The sequence below is a fragment of the Tiliqua scincoides genome, chromosome 1, assembly GCF_035046505.1.
Source record: "Tiliqua scincoides isolate rTilSci1 chromosome 1, rTilSci1.hap2, whole genome shotgun sequence".
In the NCBI taxonomy this organism is placed as follows: Eukaryota; Metazoa; Chordata; class Lepidosauria; order Squamata; family Scincidae; genus Tiliqua; species Tiliqua scincoides.
In genome coordinates this window covers 20,565,561-20,587,878 of record NC_089821.1, presented here as the reverse complement: position 1 = coordinate 20,587,878, position 22,318 = coordinate 20,565,561, and the positions used below count along the sequence as shown (strand labels likewise).

The window sequence follows — 22,318 nt, the reverse complement described above, 5'->3', positions numbered from 1 at the left end:
CTGGAAAATGTAAATGTCTTTCGCATGGGAAATTTGGGTTACCTCAATGCATGGTTGTTTTTTTTTTTAATACACCAAGTTCTGCTGATACGACTCATTAGGATCAACATTACCATCTGTCCAGGATTCATGAATGGAAGCTTTCTGCCTAAACTTCTCAGCCAGATGATCCAGCCGCTCTAATCTTCGAATGTCATTCAAAAGCCACTCTTCATAGCCCTTCTCAGCCTGCTCTAGGCAACCCCATGCGTTATTAATATCCTGTCATGATAAAAACAGAAGTACAACACTGTCAATGGAAGGTGAAGGAGTTTAAAAGAAAGGAAACTTCTCTGCAAATTACATAGCTCAGATAGATTGGCTTGCAATCAGCCTGTCCTAATGGAAAATGGCATCACACCACTAAAATGCCTGAAAAATAATTCCATGTGCCAAAAGCCTGACAGAATGACATCTGTTAAAGGAACAATAGTAGCTTAACAGAAAAACCATGGAGCCACTGGACCATTCACAAGCAGTTTAGGACAGGCATCTGAAGGCAGTTTCCCTTGTCTTTTGTTCATGTCTGAAGCCCACAAAGAACATAAGAACATCAGAAGAGCCTCACTGGATTAGGCCAAAGGCCCATCTAGTCCAGCTTCCTATATCTCACAGTGGTCCATCAGATGCCTCAGGGAGCACACAAGACAACAAGAGACCTGCATCCTGTTGCCACTCCCTTGCATCTGACATTCTGAGGTAGCCTGCTTCTAAAATCAGGAGGTTGCACATACCCATTGTGGCCTGTAACCTGTGATGGAGTTTTCCTCCAGAAATCCATCCAAACCCCTTTTAAAGGTATCTAGGGCAGATGCCATCACCACTTCCTGTGGCAAAGAGTTCCACAGGCCAATTACATGCTACTTAAATAAATATTTTCTTTTGTCTGTTCTAACTCTCCCAACACTCAATTTTAGTGGATGGTCTTGTGGTGGTATTGCTCTGGTGTTGTGTGAAAGGGAAAAGAGCATCGCTCTATCCACTCTATTCATCCCCTGCATAATCATGTCCTGGCTCAGAAGAAGCCACCGCCCAGTATACAATTTGAAGCCCCAGCATGAATGGAGTGTAACGCTTTTAGCAATAGTGAAGAGCATGTAAGGAAAGTCCAGCATCAAGACAAGGAGCAGTACACTGTGGGACTTAGAGGGAAGACTAAGGATAACCTGTAAGCCCTGAGCTGGTAACTTAGGACCCAAACCTATGCTTCCCAGCACCCAGGGCTGCAACAGTGCCAAAATGGCTACTGCTGCATCCAATGGGGCTGGGAAGCAGCGTGGGGTTTTATTTGGGGTAAGGGAGCTGTGTCCACTCTTGAGGACTCCTTGTAGGACTCCCGGGCTGGAACGGGGGGTCAGGATATGGCAGTAGGACTTGCTGCCATCTCTGTCCCCCTCCTGCTCCGCTCCTTCCCCCTGTCACACCTTCTCCTCCCCACCCTGGAATGCCTTCCCCCATGCCCCATCTTAACTCTCAGTTGCCCTTCACACAGAGTACCAGGCAGTGGACTGCCAGACTTCGACCAGCACCTGCCCAGTTTCTGGGATAGAATTGGTTCTGGGCCGGTTATATGTCCTGCAGAAGTGCCTTATGGCACGTTTGTGACAGCGCACACTGTGGTGAGCCGGCACACACTGATCTGAATTAGGTTGTTACATAGTTGCTCTTAAGCCTTCTGAAGGCTGAAATATTCCTGCAGAGAGGTGTGCATCTCTGTCTTTCTGGAGGTTGGTCCACTATTAAAAAGCAAGCCCTATGCATCTAAAGTGTGAACTCCAGCAAGGTTAGTGAGTCTCCTGCTGCATCCAAGATTGGTGTGATGGTGAAGGAAGTTTGCTCAGAGTTAAAGACATTTCTTGGGAGGGGGGGAGTCACTGGTAAGATGTCAGCAAGGAGACTGTGTCAAGAGCAAGGAAAGAGGGAACATGGAACCGTCGTGTAGGGTGACTAGATGTCATTAATCTCAAAAGAGGGCAAGGCAGCTCAAAACGTAGGACATCTAAGAAAAATAGCATGACAAAATAAAAGCTAACCTGAACATGGAGATTCCACTGGAGAAGCTAAAAACACTCATAGACTGATTTCATGTTGTTAATTTAAACACTATATTACTTATTATTAAATTTAAAAGTATATTACATAAAATTTATTACATATAATATATTATATGTTACATGTTATGGGACATTATGTAAAAAGTGATTGCTTTCTGAGATGGTCCAGGGAGAAGGTCGCCCCCATTATCAGCATCTTTTGTAACTCCTGGTGCAGAACTGTCCAGGACTTTGGCCATGACAACCTGATACATGGAACACCTGTAATTGCACCCTTTTTATGCATCAGGGTTTTGGATGACCCGAAGAGACCTGAAGGGAAATGCTGTCGGCTTGCAAAAACCATATAACTTGCCGAAATGTTTTAATAAAGAAAAACAACAGTTTCCAGTGGGAAATATCAAATGAGACCGATGGGGGAGCATATGAGGCCAGTGAGTTGGGATATTACCGCATCACACAGGTGCACTGATCCCAAAAGAAGTAGTGTCTATGGCACATCTACCTGGAAAATATTGCACTTTGCCAAGCAGCTTTGCTCAGGACTGCTCCAGTCTAACACACTCACCGAGACCATTTTTCCTTCAGAAGGCATGAAGGCCGGCCTGTTGCTAAGCCGCAGCTTCGTTTGCAATGTGTTGAAGTTGATCTCAAGCTGGCACTTCTCTTGGACCTTGGGGGGTTTGTGAAGGCGGCGATAATCTCGGAAATCCTCCAGTTTCTGCTGCATGGCTTGCATGGTGTTCTCTGGGGTCCGATTCTCCAGCCAGGGTATTGTGCGGCGGATCCATTCTAGCAGCTGAAAATGCCAAGGAGGAAAGACTAGAGTCCAAAGCTTATTAAGAGACCACTGCTGGCATTTTGCACAGCCAAGGCTTAGATTCTGGTTCAGAACTTTGTACTTTTTAGTCTTATGATATTAAAAATTTGCCTATTCATGCCTGAAATTGTATTTGCAAGACCTGGCCATAGATGGAGACCTAGTTTAAAAAATGACACGTGTGTGTTTTTTTTCCTATAGTTTTCATCTCTATATTTTATACTGACTAGCATAAAGAATTCTAGTTTCAAGTATACGTGCATCTCAGTTCTTACTAGGGTGGAACCATGTTTTTAAATCATGCTGTGATTTCATGACTCAGTATGGCTGACACTAAACTCCTTCACTGCTCCTTTATTAATTTCCCCAATCTCTGATGCCAGGCCAGTTCGGAGGATTGCTTTCCTCAGTAGGTCACCCTGATGCAGGCAGACAGTAAACAATGCCCGTATGAACAGAATGGTGCCATCCTCTTTATTCCACGTACAAAGGCTCTGATCATTCATTTTGATAACTAGTTTAAAAAACTGCCTTCACTGAACTGAAAGCTTTTTATTGACTTCCTCAGGCCAGAATTGTGAACCCCTGCTTAGACAGAGTTAGATACATTGCTTCCAAACTAGGACTCTTTAGAGCTGTTGATGTTTTTTTCTGCAATCCACCAAGCACAGAATTAAAGCGGCAGTGTAACACAGCACTTAATCTAGCCTTATATTATCCAGCAATGCTTGTTGCCATGGCCAAGATCCTTCTACAATTATCCTCATAACTAAGTCCCACTCAGCAAAGATCGCCTGCAAATTCCTTTATTTTTATTTATTTATAACATTTGTATCCCACTCTTCCTTCACGGAGCTGAGGGAAGCACACATGATTATCTCTCCCTCATTTATTTTCATGACAACCTTGTAAGGTGGGCGAGGCTGAGAGCAAGTGACTGCCCTAGAGGAGGGCTTTTGGGACATCAGTTTGAAAGGGGATGCTACAACTTTCTTCAAAATATCTTGCTCTAGGATAAAACACCGAGAAATTCTATATTGCAGTGTGGGTACTACAGTGTTTCTCAAACTGTGGGTCGGGACCCACTAGGTGGGTTGCAACCCAATTTCAGGTGGGTCCCCATTCCTTTCAATCTTTAATTTTTAATAGATTAGACTTGATGCTACCATGGTCTGTAACTGCATTTGAGGAAATGTGACAGAGCTATACTTTTAACAGTATATGCTTTTAACAATGATAGTAAATGGGACTTACCCTTGGGTAAGTGTGGGTAGGATTGCAGCCTAGGCTTGTTAAAAATTTTCCAGCTTGATGATGTCACTTCCAGTCATGACATCACTTCTGGTGGGTCCTGACAGATTCCACTTCTAAAAAGTGGGTCCTGGTGCTAAATGTTTGAGAACCACTTCTATATAATATGGATAGCTTTCCATTTCCACACAGTCCTGTCATGAAACTGAAAGCAGAAATACCTACATCACTGGCCAGCTTCTCATAGTCTTCCATTAGCTGCTCATTCTCTTGATTAACCGCCAGCACTTTGCAGATACGATTGGCTGCTGTTTCCGCCTATCAGAAGGAAGAAAGACAGGAAGACAAATGGGTTACATCATAATTAGCCAAGGTGTCTCATTTAATGTCCTGCTACTTGTCTTTTGGCAAAGGCAGAGTCTGCTCTGGTGCAAGGAGAACAGTACTGGCCTAAGCACAGTTCACCTCTATACTAGGAAGATACTGACATGATTTGCTATCACCACAATTTCCTGTTTCTTAGGATAACTGGCACATTTTGTGATTTGAATGTGCACTTCCTCAGCCTGGAATGGTTGCAAAACTTTAGGCTGCAATCCTAACCACACTTTCCTGAGAGTAAGCCCCAATGAACAAAATAGGACTTACTTCTGAGTAGACCTGGTTAGGATTGTGCCCTTAGGCAAATATCTATATGTGCAAATACTTATTGGCAGGCACTAACACTTCACCAAAACAATTTCATCTGCGAACACCAATACATGATGCTGACTGGAGCACGTGGTGGAGAGACGGAAGAAATGGTTTTCTTGCAAATGGAAGGTACACATCAAAACCATTTCTGAAGCCATCTAGCTGCTGTCAAATCTGAATCCTATTTGCCTTGAATAATTGACAATTCCTGTTTTGCTTGAAGTTATCCTTCCACCTCAGGTTGGGGTGCTCCAAGTGGTTATTCCAAACCTATTATTGAAGAACTTATGGTCACTGGTATCCTGCTTCCACACATAACCAAATATTTAAAGCCACCATCCAAAGTGCTTTCACATGAAACTTTGGCTCTGGATGCAAACTTATTGGATGAAATGTTTACTTCTCATCAGTGGTGTAGCTAGAGGGGGTGCAAAGCACTAAGTTTTGCAGGCGCCTGAATGTGCCATGCAAGCAGCTCTTCCCGTTCAGAGCCATTTTGGGCAGTGGAAGCAAAACAGAAGCATTTACCTCCATTTTGCTCCCACCACCCAGAATGGCTCAGAAAGGGAAGGGGAGCACAGCATGTTTAGGCTCCTGCAAAACCTAGTGCTTTGCACCCCCTCTAGCTATGCCACTACTTCTCATAATATTATAGAAGCGTTCACTATATAACAGATAGGGAAAAAAACAAACCTCGAGGATTTGGACTAGAGCATATAAATTTAGGAATAAACTCTCAAAATAGTCCTGTATTTGAGTAAGTCTGCAAACTGATCCTTTGAAACATAATTTTTATTTGTTCAGTTTCCCAGTTCAGCTTCTAACACCACTTAAGAGGAAAGGAGTGTAATGGAAACAGCAGACTGAAAGGCAGGAATAGCATGAAGCTGTAAGTTCAAAAAGGAAGAGCAGTTCAGAGTGTCCAAAGGGAACTGGTAATGTTTATCAGTACTAAAAGGCTGCAAAACTGTCCCTTGGCAGCCATTTATCCTTTCCCTGAACTCGGATATCCAAGCAGGAATACATATTAACTGCATGATTTTAGTGATCTTTGGAGGGAAATTGTTTCATTTTTAAAAATTGTTTAATGTTAATACTAGGTTATTTTCAGTTTCAAACCCCCCCCCCTTCCTCTGAGATTTAGCTGATTCTAGAAAACACACGTTTTGATCCAACATATCTGAGAGTCCACATCATCCTCTATGACCCATCACAGTCCCCAGGTTGGATAACATCATTGACTTGCCAGTCCAGGACACCTAGGTCAGGCAGGCAAGTGATTTCTGTAGCTGCTTTGAAATCATTCAAAACTCTGTTCTTGGAGTCAAAGCCCACATATCTTTAAAAAGAGTGGTAAAATACGTTTAATACTTTGACTGGAATAAAGGGTAGTACGATTGCACAGGGTCCAGAGTTCAGGATATCTGCTGTTTCAGCATTTTATATTGTAACTGGCTATTTTATATTTATTTTTAAGAAGTTTACATCTGTTCCAAGACGCAGAACATCTGCATTTAAAACCCACAGGGCACAGAACTGCTTGCAGCCCAGCCATATCATGGAATGGGCTGGCACACAGAGAGTTTTATGACAATGGGCCCGAGGTAAAAAGGCCTCAAGCTGCAGTCACTTTAGGTGCACTACTGCACCTAGGTTTGCTGAGAACCCAGAAATGCCTCTTAGAGGCCTTCTCAGATGCAGCCATGCACAGCCTCCCTGCATCTCAGAACACCTCCGGATGTGACCAGAAGGCACTTCTGGTCACATGTGGAGGTCCTGTGGGCCCTCCAGACATTGGTTCAGAACCCACATTGGGTCAAATTCAGGGGTTCTGAACCCACAGATAAGGAGAACCCATTGTATTGTACAAACTGGTCTGTTATGGCATCTTGGCTCCATGAAGGGAGATTCTAGCTTAAAGCTGACTGTACTAATTGATTAATGGCTAATTCCTACCCTTCTCTGCCCCACTGGTGCAGCTGTGCTGAAAAGGCACAAAATGTATCCAGCAGTGGAGAGGAGCAGAGCAGGAGGCTTTGGAAGGGAAAGGGGATTTCTCCTGCCTCGCAACGGGTCTCCTTGGACCTGCAGGTAAGGAGTACAGGATCTGACATGCGTCATCGCTGCCAGATTCACACCCTTCTGCAGTTTCACCGCCCCATTCTCTGCCCACCTGCCCAGTTTTGCCTCCTCCCAACCTCATACAACCCTCCCACCTCCCACGCTGGCTTACCTGCTTTGGTGGATGGCTAGTACTGGCACAACAAGCATGGGAAGGCTCTAGCCTTCCTGCCAGCACTCTAACAGCATGTGCTGCTGGAGCAGGTTTTATGGCTACCTTATGCCAGAACACTATTTTCATCAGCGGGGCAGCCCGTTAGGCTTGGACTGCCCATTTATTAATAGACATATTTGTATAAAGGGGAAATGGTTTCTGATTAGGCCACCAGGCAACCTCAATAAAGGTTTGCTGTACCAAGAACCTAGCTAGTTTTCTGTCTAGCCAAGAGCTCTTTCAGTCTTCTCCTAATGAGACTTCCCAACCTCTCTGGGCAAACTGTTCCACTGTCCCATCACAAAGGGGCATAACTTCAACTGATGGAGTTCAGTGCAGGTATTGCTTGGGCAGATGGCAACTCTACAGATGTCTCCTGCAAGTCATTAGACTGGCAGTCCTGGATGCTATTCACAGATACGACCCATCTGCAGATGTCCTCAATACTGTCTTACCTCTGTCTCTAACACCACATTAAGGGAGTATACGACTGGTATAGCTACCTACCGACTTTGGTTTCCAGACCAATCATAAAGTCAGTACCCCAGTTCAGACTATGTAGTATAGATAAGATTGTGCAAAGGGCCCCTTGGATCACACTGTGATAGCCTCACCTTGTGTCAACCACATGTGTTTTAGGGAGGTCAAGAGGAGAAAGGCTCTCTGCATTCAGCCTTTGTTGCTGCAGAAAATTAATGAATGTGCCTGGCTAAGCATGCATGTCTTTGAGCAAGGCTGCACACACTGTGATCCGGGTAATTCAGCATAATTTTATTCATCCATTGCATGATGCCTACACAGAGCTAGGCACAGTATATATTTTATAACATGGAAGTACCAGCACAGATTAGTGATGGGATTCTAAAAGGCTAGCTACCAAACCAAAGCTTGATCTAAGGCTACCAGAAATCAATTTTTCACAATGAATTAAAAAATATTATTAAACCCAGCTAGTAATAAAAACATTCATGCAGTTTAGTGTTATGAAAGTTAGAAGCAGTTAGGGGAAAAAAAGCAAAACAACCAAAGCAAGTATATGTATAGAAGTACAGACACATACAAGCACACGCACACATACAAACAAATCATATGAAGGTAAAGCAGCCAGTCACATACACGTCATGGCAGGTTGGGGCCCCTGTACCTTTAAAGACTCAGTATAAGAGAATGAAAGAAGTAGAAAGTTGATCATGTGACCTCCCCTTCAGGGCTGGTAGCAGTAATGAGAATCTGAATGAGAAATGGAGCGACATCACAATAAGTCACCTTGTCAAGAAAGACAGCAGAGTTTGAAAAGACACTCTGTGCTGCTGGATTTGGCTGAAATACACACTCACTAATCACCCTATGTTAGCCCAGATGTGGAGCCTGTATCTCCTGGCTAACAGAAGACTGGCACTGGGAGAGTTTCAAAGGCAAAGGAACTGGGACCTGTGACTGTCCTCCTAATGAATATATTGCTGGACTGATTGGCCAGCTGACAGCACAATCAGTTTTTTAAAATCCAAGTCTCCCCCAAATGCACAATGGGCTTCATGGCTGAATAGTTAAATCTGACTTTTATCCCAATTACTTGGTTTCACCCCCAGGAATTCCATACTGGGCATGGTTTGTAGCAAGCTAATTATTTGTTAGACACAGGCCACAACATTTTATGGACAGACCTCATAATTTCAATTAAATTCAAATATTCATTCAAGGGAATGAAAAATTCAATGTTTTTGAAAATACAGAATTGAATAATCAGTTCTGTTAGCTCCTCAGTTGGTTTGCACTTGTAGACAGAAATCATAAAACTTCAAAACTTTGAAGTTATCAAAAATCCACTACCGGAAAACGAAGTATATTTTTCTTTGCTTTGCACAGAAATAACTGGGGACATAACAGGATTTATTCTATCATATTGATTTCTCAGTTCTGAATCTGATGACTTCAGAATTGGCGGTGTATGTTAACCAGTTTCAGTGGGTAAAATTAACAAGAAAGCTCTGAATTTTGCTAAATTTCAAATTAATTAATTAATGAAGAGAATCTTCCATTAATCTCATTCATGTCATGGGCACATATCTGTTGCAGCACTATCCAGGCCAGTGGCATAGCTAGAGAGGGTTCAGAGCACTAAGTTTTGATGGCAGCCTCACCACAGAGTGCAAATGGCCCCTACTCTCCCCTCCCCTGGAGCCATTCCAGGCATTCGCCTCCATTTTGCTCCCACTGCTGGGAATGGTGCTGAAGGGGAGGGGTCGCTTGCACTCTGAGGTGAGGCTCCCGGCAAATTGCTTTGCACCCCCTCTAGTTACGCCACTGATCCAGGCTTCGTAGGATGGATATTCTCATCTGTTTTATACCAGCAGTTTCAGGGCCTCAGTTACTTTGGGTATGAAAAGAGGCCCTACCAGAACCGAACAAAGCTGTAGTGTCTTATTCTAGAACACTGCATACTAGGATCTGAAGTCTTGTGGTGTCTGTTTGCTTTGGCACTAAAAGAGATATGGCCTGCAGCCAGGATAGTTCTGTGCAAATTCAGGATAATGGTTTGGTTCTTAACAAACTGGTAACATGGTCTCTGAGCAGAAGTCTGAATGTTCTCCGATGAAACACTCACATTCCAAATTTTCTGTAGGCATGTTCTGCCATGTTCTGTAGGCATGTTCTGCCACTAAAAGTGGCAATTACATGTGTTCTAAGACACATTTAGAAGATATACTGTCACTTTAAAAAAGAACAGCAAAGTATGACCATAGTATTTGAAAAGAAGCTGCTTTTGGAAAACCTTATAGAGAATTTAATCCAATTCAAAAATGCCTGTGCTATCTTGCACAGGAGCCAACATTTTCAGGAGTGTCTTGGGAACATCTGACATGGTTTCCAGAAAGAAAAAAGTGAATGTTTCAATTCTATTTGCATTAATATCAGCTTGGCTTGGTCCCGGAACCCCTCTCATTTGGCAATATTTACTTAAATTTGGACAAGAAATGAAGTGTACATTTGATTGTGGCGGCATTACAAGAAGATAGAGCAAAGTATATCTTCTTTAATGAAAGAAAGACTACTTGGGGATAATTGTTACTTGGTGTAGGGCACAATCCTAACCAGGTCTACTCAGAAGTAAATCCTATTTTGTTCAATGGGGCTTACTTTCAGGAAAGTGTGGTTAGGATTGCAGATGTAGTGACAGAGAGCCTCCGCTTTGGCTATCCATCAGCTATCCTTATTAGAGTTGAACTGCTCAATTAACAAGCCTGAGAAGCTTGGAAGAAGGTCCACTTTCCCTTGACATTTTATACTCAGGCATGGATCAAAGCATCTAATGCCAGTTTGGAATGATGAACGTGTTTTAAAAATCACATTTCTCCCATAAAATGCACATACGCAGTAATTCAAAATTGATACTAGCGAAATATATTTTGTGCCCAAGACAAAAAAATCAAGAGAGGACCTATGTCAATGTACAAAATGTCAAGAAAGGACTAGCTGTAAGACACAATCAGCTGGCTGATGACTACATAGATTTAAAAAAAAATGCTCTTGGGATAAAGAAACACCACAAATGGGATGAGGGAGGAAAGCACTAGAATTACCAGTGGAGGAAGAACACAGATGGGTGGGAGCCAGGAGAAGCAACACAGGAAAGAGAAGAGGGAGTCAAGAGGAGTACGCAGCGATTATTTTTATCAGGCACCAGGGCTGAGTGTTTTGGAAAGAGGTACTAGGAGAGTTGTCTCAATTTATGCAATGATAAGGGTTTGGCCTTGATGTAATTTCTTAACCCAGCAGGAACCCAATGTGGAAAAAGACATGGCATCCACAGAATGAGATTGTCACAGGTCTCCAGTAGGGAGTGCACCGGGCAAGAAATGGAGCCTATTTAGGCTTGGCCAGATCGTACTGATAGTATAAACTGGAAGGATTTTGTTGTTCCTGGTTATGTAAGTGTGGAGTGGCTATCTTCGGTCCCCACTTAGAACAGTATCTGTTCCTGATTTAATCACACAGTTGGTGCACTCCCCCCCAGCAGAAGCTGAATTCTCTTGCTTATAAATGCCCTTTCAGCAATTGGTATTTGGTTGTGTGAATGAGGGCCAAATGACACTCCACAGTGTGTTGCTTTTCTCCAAAATATTTTTGCAAATACAACCATGGAGACCGCAATTTGAAGCAAAGGCTGTCCTGGGGCTTGTCAGCCTAAAATTGTCCCCTCAAGTGCTTTTCCCCCCACACAGGGCTGCCTGAATCTTTTTTTCAGACTTGGGAGAAAGAGATTTTTAGCAGAAGAAACATCAGAGGGGAAAGCCCCTCTGGTGCTTATCTTCTATTTCAAATTGCAGTCCTGCAGCACAAAAATTACCTGTGAATGAGTGCCCCATTAGGGAGGGACCTTAGCTTAGAAGGCAGAAGACATGTTTTGCAGAAGGTCCCAAGTTCAGTTTCTCCCATCTCCAAATAGGCTTGGCAAAAGCCCTGTCTGAAGGCCTGGAAAGCCATTGCCAGTACGTATAGAGAATGGCCTGACTCAGTAAAAGACAATTGCACATGTTCATAACACTTACTCTGGGTCCCAGCCACCAAGAAACTCATTAGTTATTGCTATAGCTAAAAAGAACTGGGACTTTGAAACATTAACAGACCTAACACTGCCGGGGTGGACTAGTGTTATACCAATAATCCAAAATGTCGCAGCTCTAGAACGTATCACCCAATTACGAAAATTGGGACCAGCAGGGCACTTCCCAAGAGGCAAGTATCAAATCTGTCAGTGAAGTAGTAGGCATTTTCTCCAAACATAACTGGGATCATTGTTGTTTTGGCAAGGCAGGTCTAGGCTGACTCAACAAAGCTAAAAGTCTTTTGCCCTCCAAAAAGCTACAGATCAATTATGAAATTCTAGCTCAGTGTGAATGTTAACACTGGATTCCATATGTTTAATGGGTTAGGACAGTTTCCTGTAAATTTGGTGGGCAAGGAATGGAAGGAGGGGGTTGTTAGGAGTAAAGTCTCACCTTCTGCGCACCTGAGAAGGCGTGGTAGTAACATGAAACATAGGTCATAATGGCCTTCTCATCCGGCCTTAGCGTGCCTATAATATCTGTGCAAAGAAGGAGAAGAGGTTGAAAGGATAAAGTAAGAAGCAGCACACAGAATAAAATAAAACAGTCATGGGTGATAAGAGAGGGGGAAACTTCCCATCATGCATTGCAGGACAGGCCAAACAGATTTCCATGCGGAGAGCTGGGAATTCAGATCAGAATGTGACTAGTAGAGTTGGCTTAGCGGACACAAGTGGCACCTATCACCACTACCCATTTTCAGCTTTTATTTCTATGCAACCACACTTTGGTACATTATTTTGACATAATTTCACAGTCAGTAAATTCAGCCCACTTGCAAAGGGGGACAAAACTAACTTTCTCTGGGGAGAGATTTGCCAATTCTACATGACAATACACAAGAAGTGAAGTAATGACACTGAATGAAGTCCCTAGACAATGTTGGAGATGCTGAAAAACAGAGCAAGATTACATTTGTCTTGGGAGAGCCACTAGATCACTACTGGGGAGAATGTTTCCATATTATGCTTATCCTAGCTTTTGTATAACTGGAAACTTGATAATATTATAGTCTATCTCTGTTTTTAGGAAGCAAGTTGTTTTGCTTTGGTCATTGAGAGCCAAGTTCTAAGGAGAGAATCATATGGTACAAATCTCTAGACTGAGACTATATCATATTTGAATATATGTGGAGGGTTTGTGCAATTGAATGAAGAAAAAGAGTACTGTCCTTGTCACTTCCCCTCATATACTAGTTTCCCATAGGCAGGCATTTGTTGTCAGGAGGAAAGTATTCAGCAATGCAAATCCTCCATGTGTTCTCTGAAGTGCTAACATTCCAGGAGGGATATACAACATGATTCTCCCAAATGTGCAGATGAGTCTTTAATATAGTGGCACCACAGGCACAGGAACCAGAAAGTCCATGTCTTAGGATCAAACAATAGCTGACTGTTTGTTATTTCCATCCTGTAAACTGGAAAATGCAGCCAAGTCATGCCCTCCCTGCAGATGTTAAGGTAGCTGCATTATAGACTTGCAATAAGAACAGAGTGCCTACAATCCCATGATAACACAGTGGAATTCTAGAAATTTAGTTCACATCTTATGTACAAGGAGAGTACCATATACACAAGAAATTCAAAAGGAGGAGTTTCAGGATTGCCTCACATTTCATTTTAGAATAGGCACGTGCACTCATCCCTCTTAAGGCAAGGGTAGGCAAGCTTCAGTCTTTCATGGTGAACTTTGTATAAGAACCCATGTGGTCCATTTAAAACTACAAAACAAGACTGTATAGTCAGGAGCTTTCAACAGTTAAGGCAGAGGTCCCCAATCTGTGAGGCGCAGTTCTCAGGGGAGGTGTGGTGAGTGCACAGGGGTGGTGTGAGATGCCTGCTGCCTGACAGTGACATGTGACTGTGACATGATGCTACAAGCAGCAACAGGAGGCTCAGCTTCATGGGCAGTGCTCCAGCATGTGGTTTTCACACACTTGAAAAAGCCTACCTGCCTGCTCTGAGCCTCTTACCGCTGCCTATAGCATTGTGTTTGACCTTCCAACCCAGAAGTAACTGGTGATGATGTCATCGCCAGTTACTTCTGGGAGCTGCCTGCTGCATCTGCAGTACCTGGGGGGGGGCACGCAACATGAGCTGGGTGAGTCTGGGAAGTGCATAACTTCCCAGTCTGAGTTAAGAGTCTGAGTGTGAGTTAAGGCATAACTATTTTATATTCAGTGTATTCAGTGATCCTGCTTATGCACACTTGCTTAAGATCATGCCCTGCTGGATCACATCAAAGTACATCTAGTTCAGCATTCTTTTCAAGAATCCCAACAATCAGTAGGTCCTAGGTGGCCGCTGGAAATTGGCCAGCATTTCACTGGGGGGCATGGTCTATCTTCTATTCACCCGTCTTGAAGTACAGCTAATCATAGCTTGGGAAGCATAACATTGTCTGTTTCTATGGGAAACGGTATGATTTCCAGATCTGGATTCCTGGATATCCTTCCCATGTTTCATTTTCATGTATTTAATACCCTGGAGTACCTGTATCTTATTCAAAGTAGGAAGCATCTCACAAATCTGACACTGAAGACTAGGATCACAACAGCTGGCAATATATTCAGTTATGTATATGATCTGTGCTGAGCCCTTAGAAATCCTCATATGCAACTGAGGCTGAGAGGGAGTGGCCTGCCTAAGACTACTACTGAGATCATGGCAAATGCAAGATTTGAACCAAGGAGGTCTCTTAGCCACTATACGCCACACCTGCATCTATCTTTCAGTATCAAATAAGATGACATTTAATAAACATTCCACTAGATTTTATAGGAAGAGAGAATGTGGATTTACTGCTCTATCACATCCAGGTCTTATTTTGTTTTAAGATTGTGCACTTTTGCAACAAAAGGAAAGTTACACTGAAGGTTTCAGAAAAGGCCTAGCTGCTCTGGGTGACTAGCAAAACAACTCAGCAGACATGTAAAACTGATAGGAATGAAGAATGATTTGTTACTGCATCATTATGCATGTTCAATTACTATAATGCCGTTGTACAAATCGATGGTAAGGCCACACCTGGAGTATTGTGTCCAGTTCTGGTCGCCACATTTCAAAAAGGACAGTGGAAATGGAAAAGGTGCAAAAGAGAGTGACTAAGATGATTACTAGGCTGGGGCACCTTCCTTATGAGGAAAGGCTGCGGTGTTTGGACCTCCTCAGCCTAGAAAAGAGACGCCTGAGGAGGGACGTGATTGACATACAAAATTATGCATGGGAAGGATAAAGTGGATAAAGAGATGCTCTTTACACTCTCACATAACACCAGAACCAGGGGACATCCACTAAAATTGAGTGTTGGGAGGGTTAGGACAGACAAAAGAAAATATTTCTTTACTCAGCGTGTGGTTGGTCTGTGGAACTCCTTGCCGCAGGATGCAGCAACGGCATCTGGCCTGGATGTCTTTAAAAGGGGATTGGACAAGTTTCTGGAGGAAAAATCCATTACGGGTTACAAGCCATGATGTGTATGTGCAACCTCCTGATTTTAGAAATGGGCTATGTCAGAATGCCAGATGCAAGGGAGGGCACCAGGATGAGGTCTCTTGTTATCTGGTGTGCTTCCTGGGGCATTTGGTGGGCCACTATGAGATACAGGAAGCTGGACTAGATGGGCCTATGGCCTGATCCAGTGGGGCTGTTCTTATGTTATGTAGGAGGAACAGTGGTGTAGCTAGAGAGTGTGCAAAGCACTAAGTTTTGCAGGCTCCTGAACTTGCAAGCAGCCCCTCCCCTTCTCATCAGAGCCATTCCGGGCAGTGGAAGCAAAACATTTTTGCCTACATTTCACTTCCCCTGCCTGGAATGGCTCTAAAGGGAAGGGGCTGCTTGCATGCTGCAATGAGGGTCCTGCAAAACTTAGTGCTTTGCACTCCCTCTAGCTATGCCACTGATGAGGAAGACTATTGATTTATTTTAATTATCATTCTCCTTCCATTGGGTTGCCTCTAGAGTGAACTTTGTATCCAACTGACAATTGCAGAATTCCCAGTGTCATCACAGTGACCAGAAGACTTGCATGCATAGATGGCCTGGTACTACATCACTGACTGTAGTTCTGTGTTTAGCCAATTTGCACTCCCCAAACACTCTTCACTTGGGGTACCAGTCTGAGCCAACAAGCCAATTCTGCCAAAAATAACAAAAAAAGATGCCCGTAGCTAGATAGGAAAGAGAGAAAGAAAAAAAGGTTTGGACATTAGCAAGAGGACCAGGCGCGTTGTGTTGAGGGAGCTTGGGATCCTGTGATACCTTCTGGGCTCCTGAGAAGGCGTGGTAGAAGCTAGAAACATAGGTCATGATGGCCTTCTCGTCAGGACGGGCTGTTCCAACAATGTCTGTCAAAGAAAACCTGAAGTTAAAGAGCAGATCAACTGATGGGAAGTGAGCAAAGTGGGAGGGATAACCGGAGAAATCAGGGACACCAAGTGAAGGATGGACGTGCATATTCCCTTCTGCACATTCTACATACTGCAGACTTATGGCTTGCAGCCTGCAGGAGATTTTACCCCTAGGTTTTGGACCACTGTTCCTGCCCTCTCACCTTAACTACAAAAAAAATATTACTGGGAAAATTGGAAAATGGGCATATTTCAAATATGTGTGCTTACTAAATTAGTGAAATGATGATCCCAAAAATGCTGCTATACTGAAAACAAGCCAGTGCGTCCTTTCCTCATCACATTGGACCCATCTCACACAGTATGCTGTTTGGCTGAGTTTTCTAAGCATCCATTAATTCAGTGACAGACGCAAGGGCCAACCAGCTTTCAAATTCAGGTATCTCCTTGCATCTATGATGACGATGCTGATGAAGATGAACATCACTGACAAAACAAGTAATATATTGCCACATTCCTAATCTTTTGTTACTTCTATCATATTTCATGAGATCCAAATTAGTCCTCAATTCTTGCCCTGGATGGCTTCTGTGGCAAGCCCAGAGAGGTAACAATAGCAATGCTCACAGCCAGGCAGTTGGAGACTGCTTGCAACTACTTACTGGGACGGGTGAGGCTAGATAAGAGGCCTTGTTGCTAAGGCTGCAGTCCCCAAAAGGCAAATATAATCTAAATGCTCTTTTATACCAACTTGTACAAGACATACTGTATTTATACAGTACAGAGCTTCTTGCAGACTCAATGCACCCATGCATATCTATGGATCTTTAGCCCAGATCAATCCCCTATCTATATGCATGGAAGATGGGGACAGTCACAGAAGCCGATAGCTAGTGTGGGTATCAATAAGTTTGACTTGCACCATAACATACCATTTTGTGTGTTTGTGGCTAGAGGGGATTCTTCTTCCAAACTTCTGGCAAGATGCAAAAACAGCATTCTTGTGCACAGTTTCCTGGAAGTAAGCCCCATTCAAAGTAAGGGGCTTACTGTGGAGTAGCCACACACAGGATTATGCTGAAATGGCAGCAACTGACGCTCCCATGCAGGCTCATACTTATCTGCCCACATCAAAGAGCTATCCTAAATATGGACACGAAAAGTAGTTGAATTGCTGTTTTCAAGTCTCCTCTACGCCAAACCTCCCTCCCTTCTGATCCAGTAGGATACAGGCAAGATCAATCACTATGCAATATGTTTCAAAGTGACACCTGCTCATCGGATTGTACACACTAGAGCAGCAAATTAAAGCTCACTCTCATGCCTCAGGGTTCGAACAGTTAGCTCTGTGGTCTAAACACATCTTAACCAGACTGGGGACATGAAAGAAGTCCTGGTTAAAAGGTGATTAACAACAAATAAAACAGTGAATGGACTGGCTATCAGATCAGTAGAGCATGTCCTCCACATTTGCTCACAGTCAACTCTATTGTTTGCTCTATTCAAAAGCACCCCAGAATACATGACATGGATTGACAGAACTGGACAGAGGACAGCCAGTAACAAAATGTTACCTCAAGAACATAAGAAGGGCCCTGCTGGATCAGACCCAAGAACCATCTGACCCATCATTCCTTTCTGTTTCTCACAGTGGCCAACCAGATGCCTTAGGAAAGCTTGCCAGCAGGGCCCAAAGACAACAGTTCTCCCTGATGCTGTTGCATAACAGCTGGGACTCGGTGGCATACCTGAAGATGCCATTTAACTAGCAAGGCTAATAGAGCTATTCTCCATTTGTTTGTTTTAGACTGGTTTGTTATTCAAACTGTGGGTTGGGACCCACTAGGTGGGTCACGAGCCAATTTCAGCTGGGTTCCCATTCATTTCAATATTTTATTTTTAATAGATTAGACTTGATGCTACTATGGTATGTGACAGCATTTGATCTGTACTTTTAACAGGCTACTATGTATATGCTTTTAACAATGATAGCAAATGGGGCTTACTCCTGGATAAATGTGGGTAGGATTGCAGCCTAGGATTGTTAAAAATTTCCCTGCCGGATGATGTCACTTCCAGTCATGACATCACTTCAGGCGGGTGATGTCATTCTATCAGATTCTCATTCTAAAAAGTGGGTCCTGGTAATAAAAATTTGAGAACTACTGGTTTAGATTTATACCCTGCTAAGGGGAATCAAGGAATGCAGCCACCAGAAAACTGGAGATTTCAGTGCCCGTGGCGATTTTAAAAATTCAAAGGTGGCAACATGGTAAAAGGTGCATTAATTCCTGTAACCTGAAATCCTGTTCCTGAGAACAGAAGGTTATGGTGACCTCATGCTGGAGCTCTTTATTTGGTTTGATTAACAATTGCTGTGGCTCAGGAAGTAAAATGTCCTGAGAAACCTAATTTGTGGGAGATAGTAAAAGATTATTCCTTTGTTTTTTTCCCCTTCTTATGTAGTGTAGAGTTGTTGGTTGAGAACTCAACTTGTTCTTGAATTTGGGTGGAGTATCACCCCAGTCAATAACAGGGGTCTAGCTACAACTGAATTTTATTACTGTCTGGGCCTCGTGGTAAAGAACTCCAGAGAAGGTTTAAGAAACAGCGAGCACCCCAGGGGCAAATGAAAAAACACAGACATAAGCCTGCAATTTACACCTGATTTATACATATTTTGGTAAGGTGTAGAACCTAGTTCTTCAGGGCTCAATCTTATGACACCCTGGTAACTATTGAACAGGATGATGTTATACTGATCCCTTTGGGAAGAAAAGTAGGGTAAAAATACTATAAGTAAATAAATAAATTAAATTAATAAATAGATTTATCATGTTATAAGATCCGATATTAGTGCTCCTCCTCCATGGGGGCACTGACATAGAAATGTACATTATCTGTGCATCCCAAGTTATCCCCTTACTGAAATGCTACCGGAATTATGTCGGATCCAGCAATGGGATACAAGAAGTTCCCAGGATAAAATATTAACTTACTATCTGGAAATGTGATGAGAATGGGAAACTTTTGAAAGATCTAGTATTATTACTAACAGTATTTATATACCGCTTTTCAACAAAAAGTTCACAAAGCGGTTTACAGAAAAAAAAATCAAACATAGTAATTACATTAAGAAAGTTTGAGGAATCTTTCTGAGGATTAGGGGGAAGGAAAAAAAATCAATCAAAATTTGATTCTACTTTACCTTCTGCATCCAACATCTTGGGGATATCTAGGTACCTTTCAGCCACATCAAAAGCTGTGTTCAGGTTAGTGAGAGGATCATCCTAGAAAAATAATGGTCTAAATTAGCAGTGAGTACACATCATAAGACACCATTTTAATAACAATAGATACACACAACACAGGACTATGGATAGGTAAGCACACTGGAATACTAACTAAGCACTGGACTGAAAAACCTAGCTAACTGGATACCAGAAAGCAGAGGGGAATGATTAAACTCTGCCAAAGAAAAACCAAAGAAAGCTACAACTATAAGGATCATGGATTCTTTTTCCTTACCACAGATGGCATATGGCACTTCACCTCTGTACTTGTTCCAGCCCAGACTGGCAAAGTAGGAGATTGCCTCCCAAAGCTGGTGGTGGAATTTGCCAGGGAATGTGCAAATTCCTCCCCAACATGCATCCACAGTAAAATCTGAGTGTGCGTGGACTGAAAAGGGAGATGAAATATTTCCCTATCCACATGAGCTACAAGCATTTTCAAATGGCCTTTTTGGGAATCCTTTTTCAAGGACCTCACAAAGACATCCTGGTGCCCTGTCACTTCTCTTTGCCATTTGTCTGCTTGCCTCCTGCCCCAGAAGTGAGGATCAGAGTTGCCAGCTCAGTTGCTACTCTTTGTTTAGTATTGGTTACAACTGGAAGAGGCTCAAACCATTTCGTCTCTTAGCCTAGAAAGTCTCACTGTGATAATGTTTACTTTGCTCTGTTTTCTTCTGCTTAGCGCAACAGTTTACAATGGGCCAATTACTAAATAATAATTTCACTATCCACGGGTCCAGAATCCTTGGGGTCAGCCTGACATGTACCCTCCAGACGAGACCACAGCTGTGCTTGGTCACTTCCAGAGGGTTTACTAAGGCCTTCAGGAGGCCTTAGAAGGTAGCTTCTGATTTATCGTAAATACTAGAAGTGTCTTTCAAAGGCTTTAAAAGGTCTTGGGGGGGGGGGCTGGAGAGGATTAGAGGGCACAAGACCCACGGATTTCATCATCTATGGGCTTTGGTATCTGTGGAGGAGGGTTCTGGAACAGATCCCCATGGATACTGAGGGCCCACCTGTACATAGCTTTCTGAGTGTGCAAAGCACTTGCCATGAATTATCTTGACGTAGTCCTTACAAGTCTATAAAGGGAAGTATGCATTATTATCTTCATAGACAGCCGAGGCTGAGAAAGTACAGCTTCAGTGAGATCATGGTGGAGGTAAGTTTCAGCCTCTGAGCCACTCTACTACAGCAGGTCTCAATCACTTGCACAGCCTGACTGAGAACTACTGGAACAACACTGGCCTTTTGTTTAAATGGGCCTTCTCAGTGAATGGAAAGCAAGTGGTGGTTCCCCACCCCTCCTTTTCTCTCTGTGTTCAAATTTTTCCTAATGAAAGTAAGACAGTTAGCTGTGTTAGTTGAGACATCTGTCCTTGTTTTGTCTTGACAGCTTGGGAGACTAGAGCTATTTTTTCAGGACTGATAGCCTGCTTCACTGATTAAAAGGAACCAAGTCCCCAGTAAGTGCACACAGGACTGCACCCTTCAGGACAACCATCCCCACAGGTGTAGGGTGCCTATACAAATACCTGCCACTGAATCTCTCCTGAAGCACTGTACCCTACAGTTGTTAGAAAGTGTTAAGTATATAAGCAAACACAAACAGAGTCAAAGCTGTGCTCATGAGCAAGTTGTGAAAGGAAAAGACTTGTAGAATACTAGAAGGACTTCATTATTTCATGTTTGGTAGGTGGCAATACAGACTGGAATTTTTTTCCAATCCTTGTACATTTTCTGATTTTGCTAACATAATAAATTAATGCTCTTACTGCTTCTTCCCTATCCTAACATTAAAAGCTGACTGGAGCAGACCTCTTTCCCTTCTCAAACTCTTCAGATCACAAAGTATTGCCATGATAATTACTGCACTGTCACCAACCACCTTTCTATCAAGTGCAAATCAGCAAAACTGTTAAAACCATGGTAGGAGGAATGAGTAAATGCTGTTCACTATATCCATGAGAAGCTGAAGGAAGCTCCCTTAGCAAAATGTATATTTTTTGGTTGCTGTTGCTATTGTAATCAGGAACAAAGATGCCAGTCACACAAATATGCTGCTCTGACTGACTGGTGGTGCAGCATGCCGGTGGTGTAGCTAGAGGGGGTGCAAAGCACTAAGTTTTATAGGGAGCCTCATCATAGCGTGCAAGCGGCCCCTCCCCCTTCCCTTCAGAGCTATAAGAACAGCCCTGCTGGATAAGGCCATAGGCCCATCGTCCAGCTTCCTGTATCTCACAGTGGCCCACCAAATGCCCCAGGGAGCACACAAGACAACAAGAGACCTGCATCCTGGTGCCCTCCCTTGCACCTGGCATTCTAACATAGCCCATTTCTAAAATCAGGAGGTTACACATGAACACAGCCATTCCAGGCATATGCCTCTGTTTTGCACCCACCGCCCATAATGGCTGCGAAGGGGAGGGGCCGCTTGCATGCTGCAGTGAGGCTCCTTGCAAAACTTAGTGCTTTGCACCCCCTCTAGCTACTCCACTTTGTCGTGTGGCTTAAATTACCAAAGGAAAATAGTGTGCTTTCACCCAGCTTTCTCAATGGAGAAAAAGATCAGATTTTGTACTTATCTTTACCAAACATGATCCAAACTGGATGTCCAGAACCATGATTAAGGAAGCATTGTGAAAACATGTAGTTTTGTGTAAGCAAAGAAAGACTCTGTACCTATTCCTTTAAAGGCCAGCTTACCTGCTTTCTCCAAGGATGCCAAACCCCAATATCCACTTGAATGACAAGATCAGTCTATGAAAAGACTAGCCTCCAATTTGGCAAGACTGAGTGTGCACATTCATCAGTCTAAACTTGGGAATTACTTGAGCTATGCTTTCTAAAGATCTGCTTGCTTCTGATCTCCACCAAGGGCTGACTAGTACCAATCTTCAAAACCAACACATTAGGTATTCTCTTCAGACAACCCTTT

General features: G+C 43.1%; 1 protein-coding gene across 11 annotated transcripts in view; it reads right to left on the bottom strand.

The window, feature by feature from the left end:
- ACTN1 (actinin alpha 1) overlaps positions 1–22,318 on the bottom strand; it is a 119,254-nt gene that overhangs the window by 23,324 nt on the left and 73,612 nt on the right. For 4 of the 11 annotated variants that reach the window (XM_066632563.1, XM_066632478.1, XM_066632496.1 and 1 more), the window contains exons 7-11: positions 19,296–19,377; positions 15,999–16,084; positions 4,390–4,482; positions 2,662–2,892; positions 114–261 (exon numbers count right to left, since the gene is read on the bottom strand). In XM_066632563.1, the coding sequence (XP_066488660.1) occupies positions 114–261; positions 2,662–2,892; positions 4,390–4,482; positions 15,999–16,084; positions 19,296–19,377 (640 nt within the window). Of the gene's footprint in view, positions 1–113; positions 262–2,661; positions 2,893–4,389; positions 4,483–8,248; positions 8,363–12,132; positions 12,219–15,998; positions 16,085–19,295; positions 19,380–22,318 lie in introns of those variants that run through there. The other 7 variants (XM_066632486.1, XM_066632505.1, XM_066632533.1 and 4 more) reach the window with 6 other exon arrangements.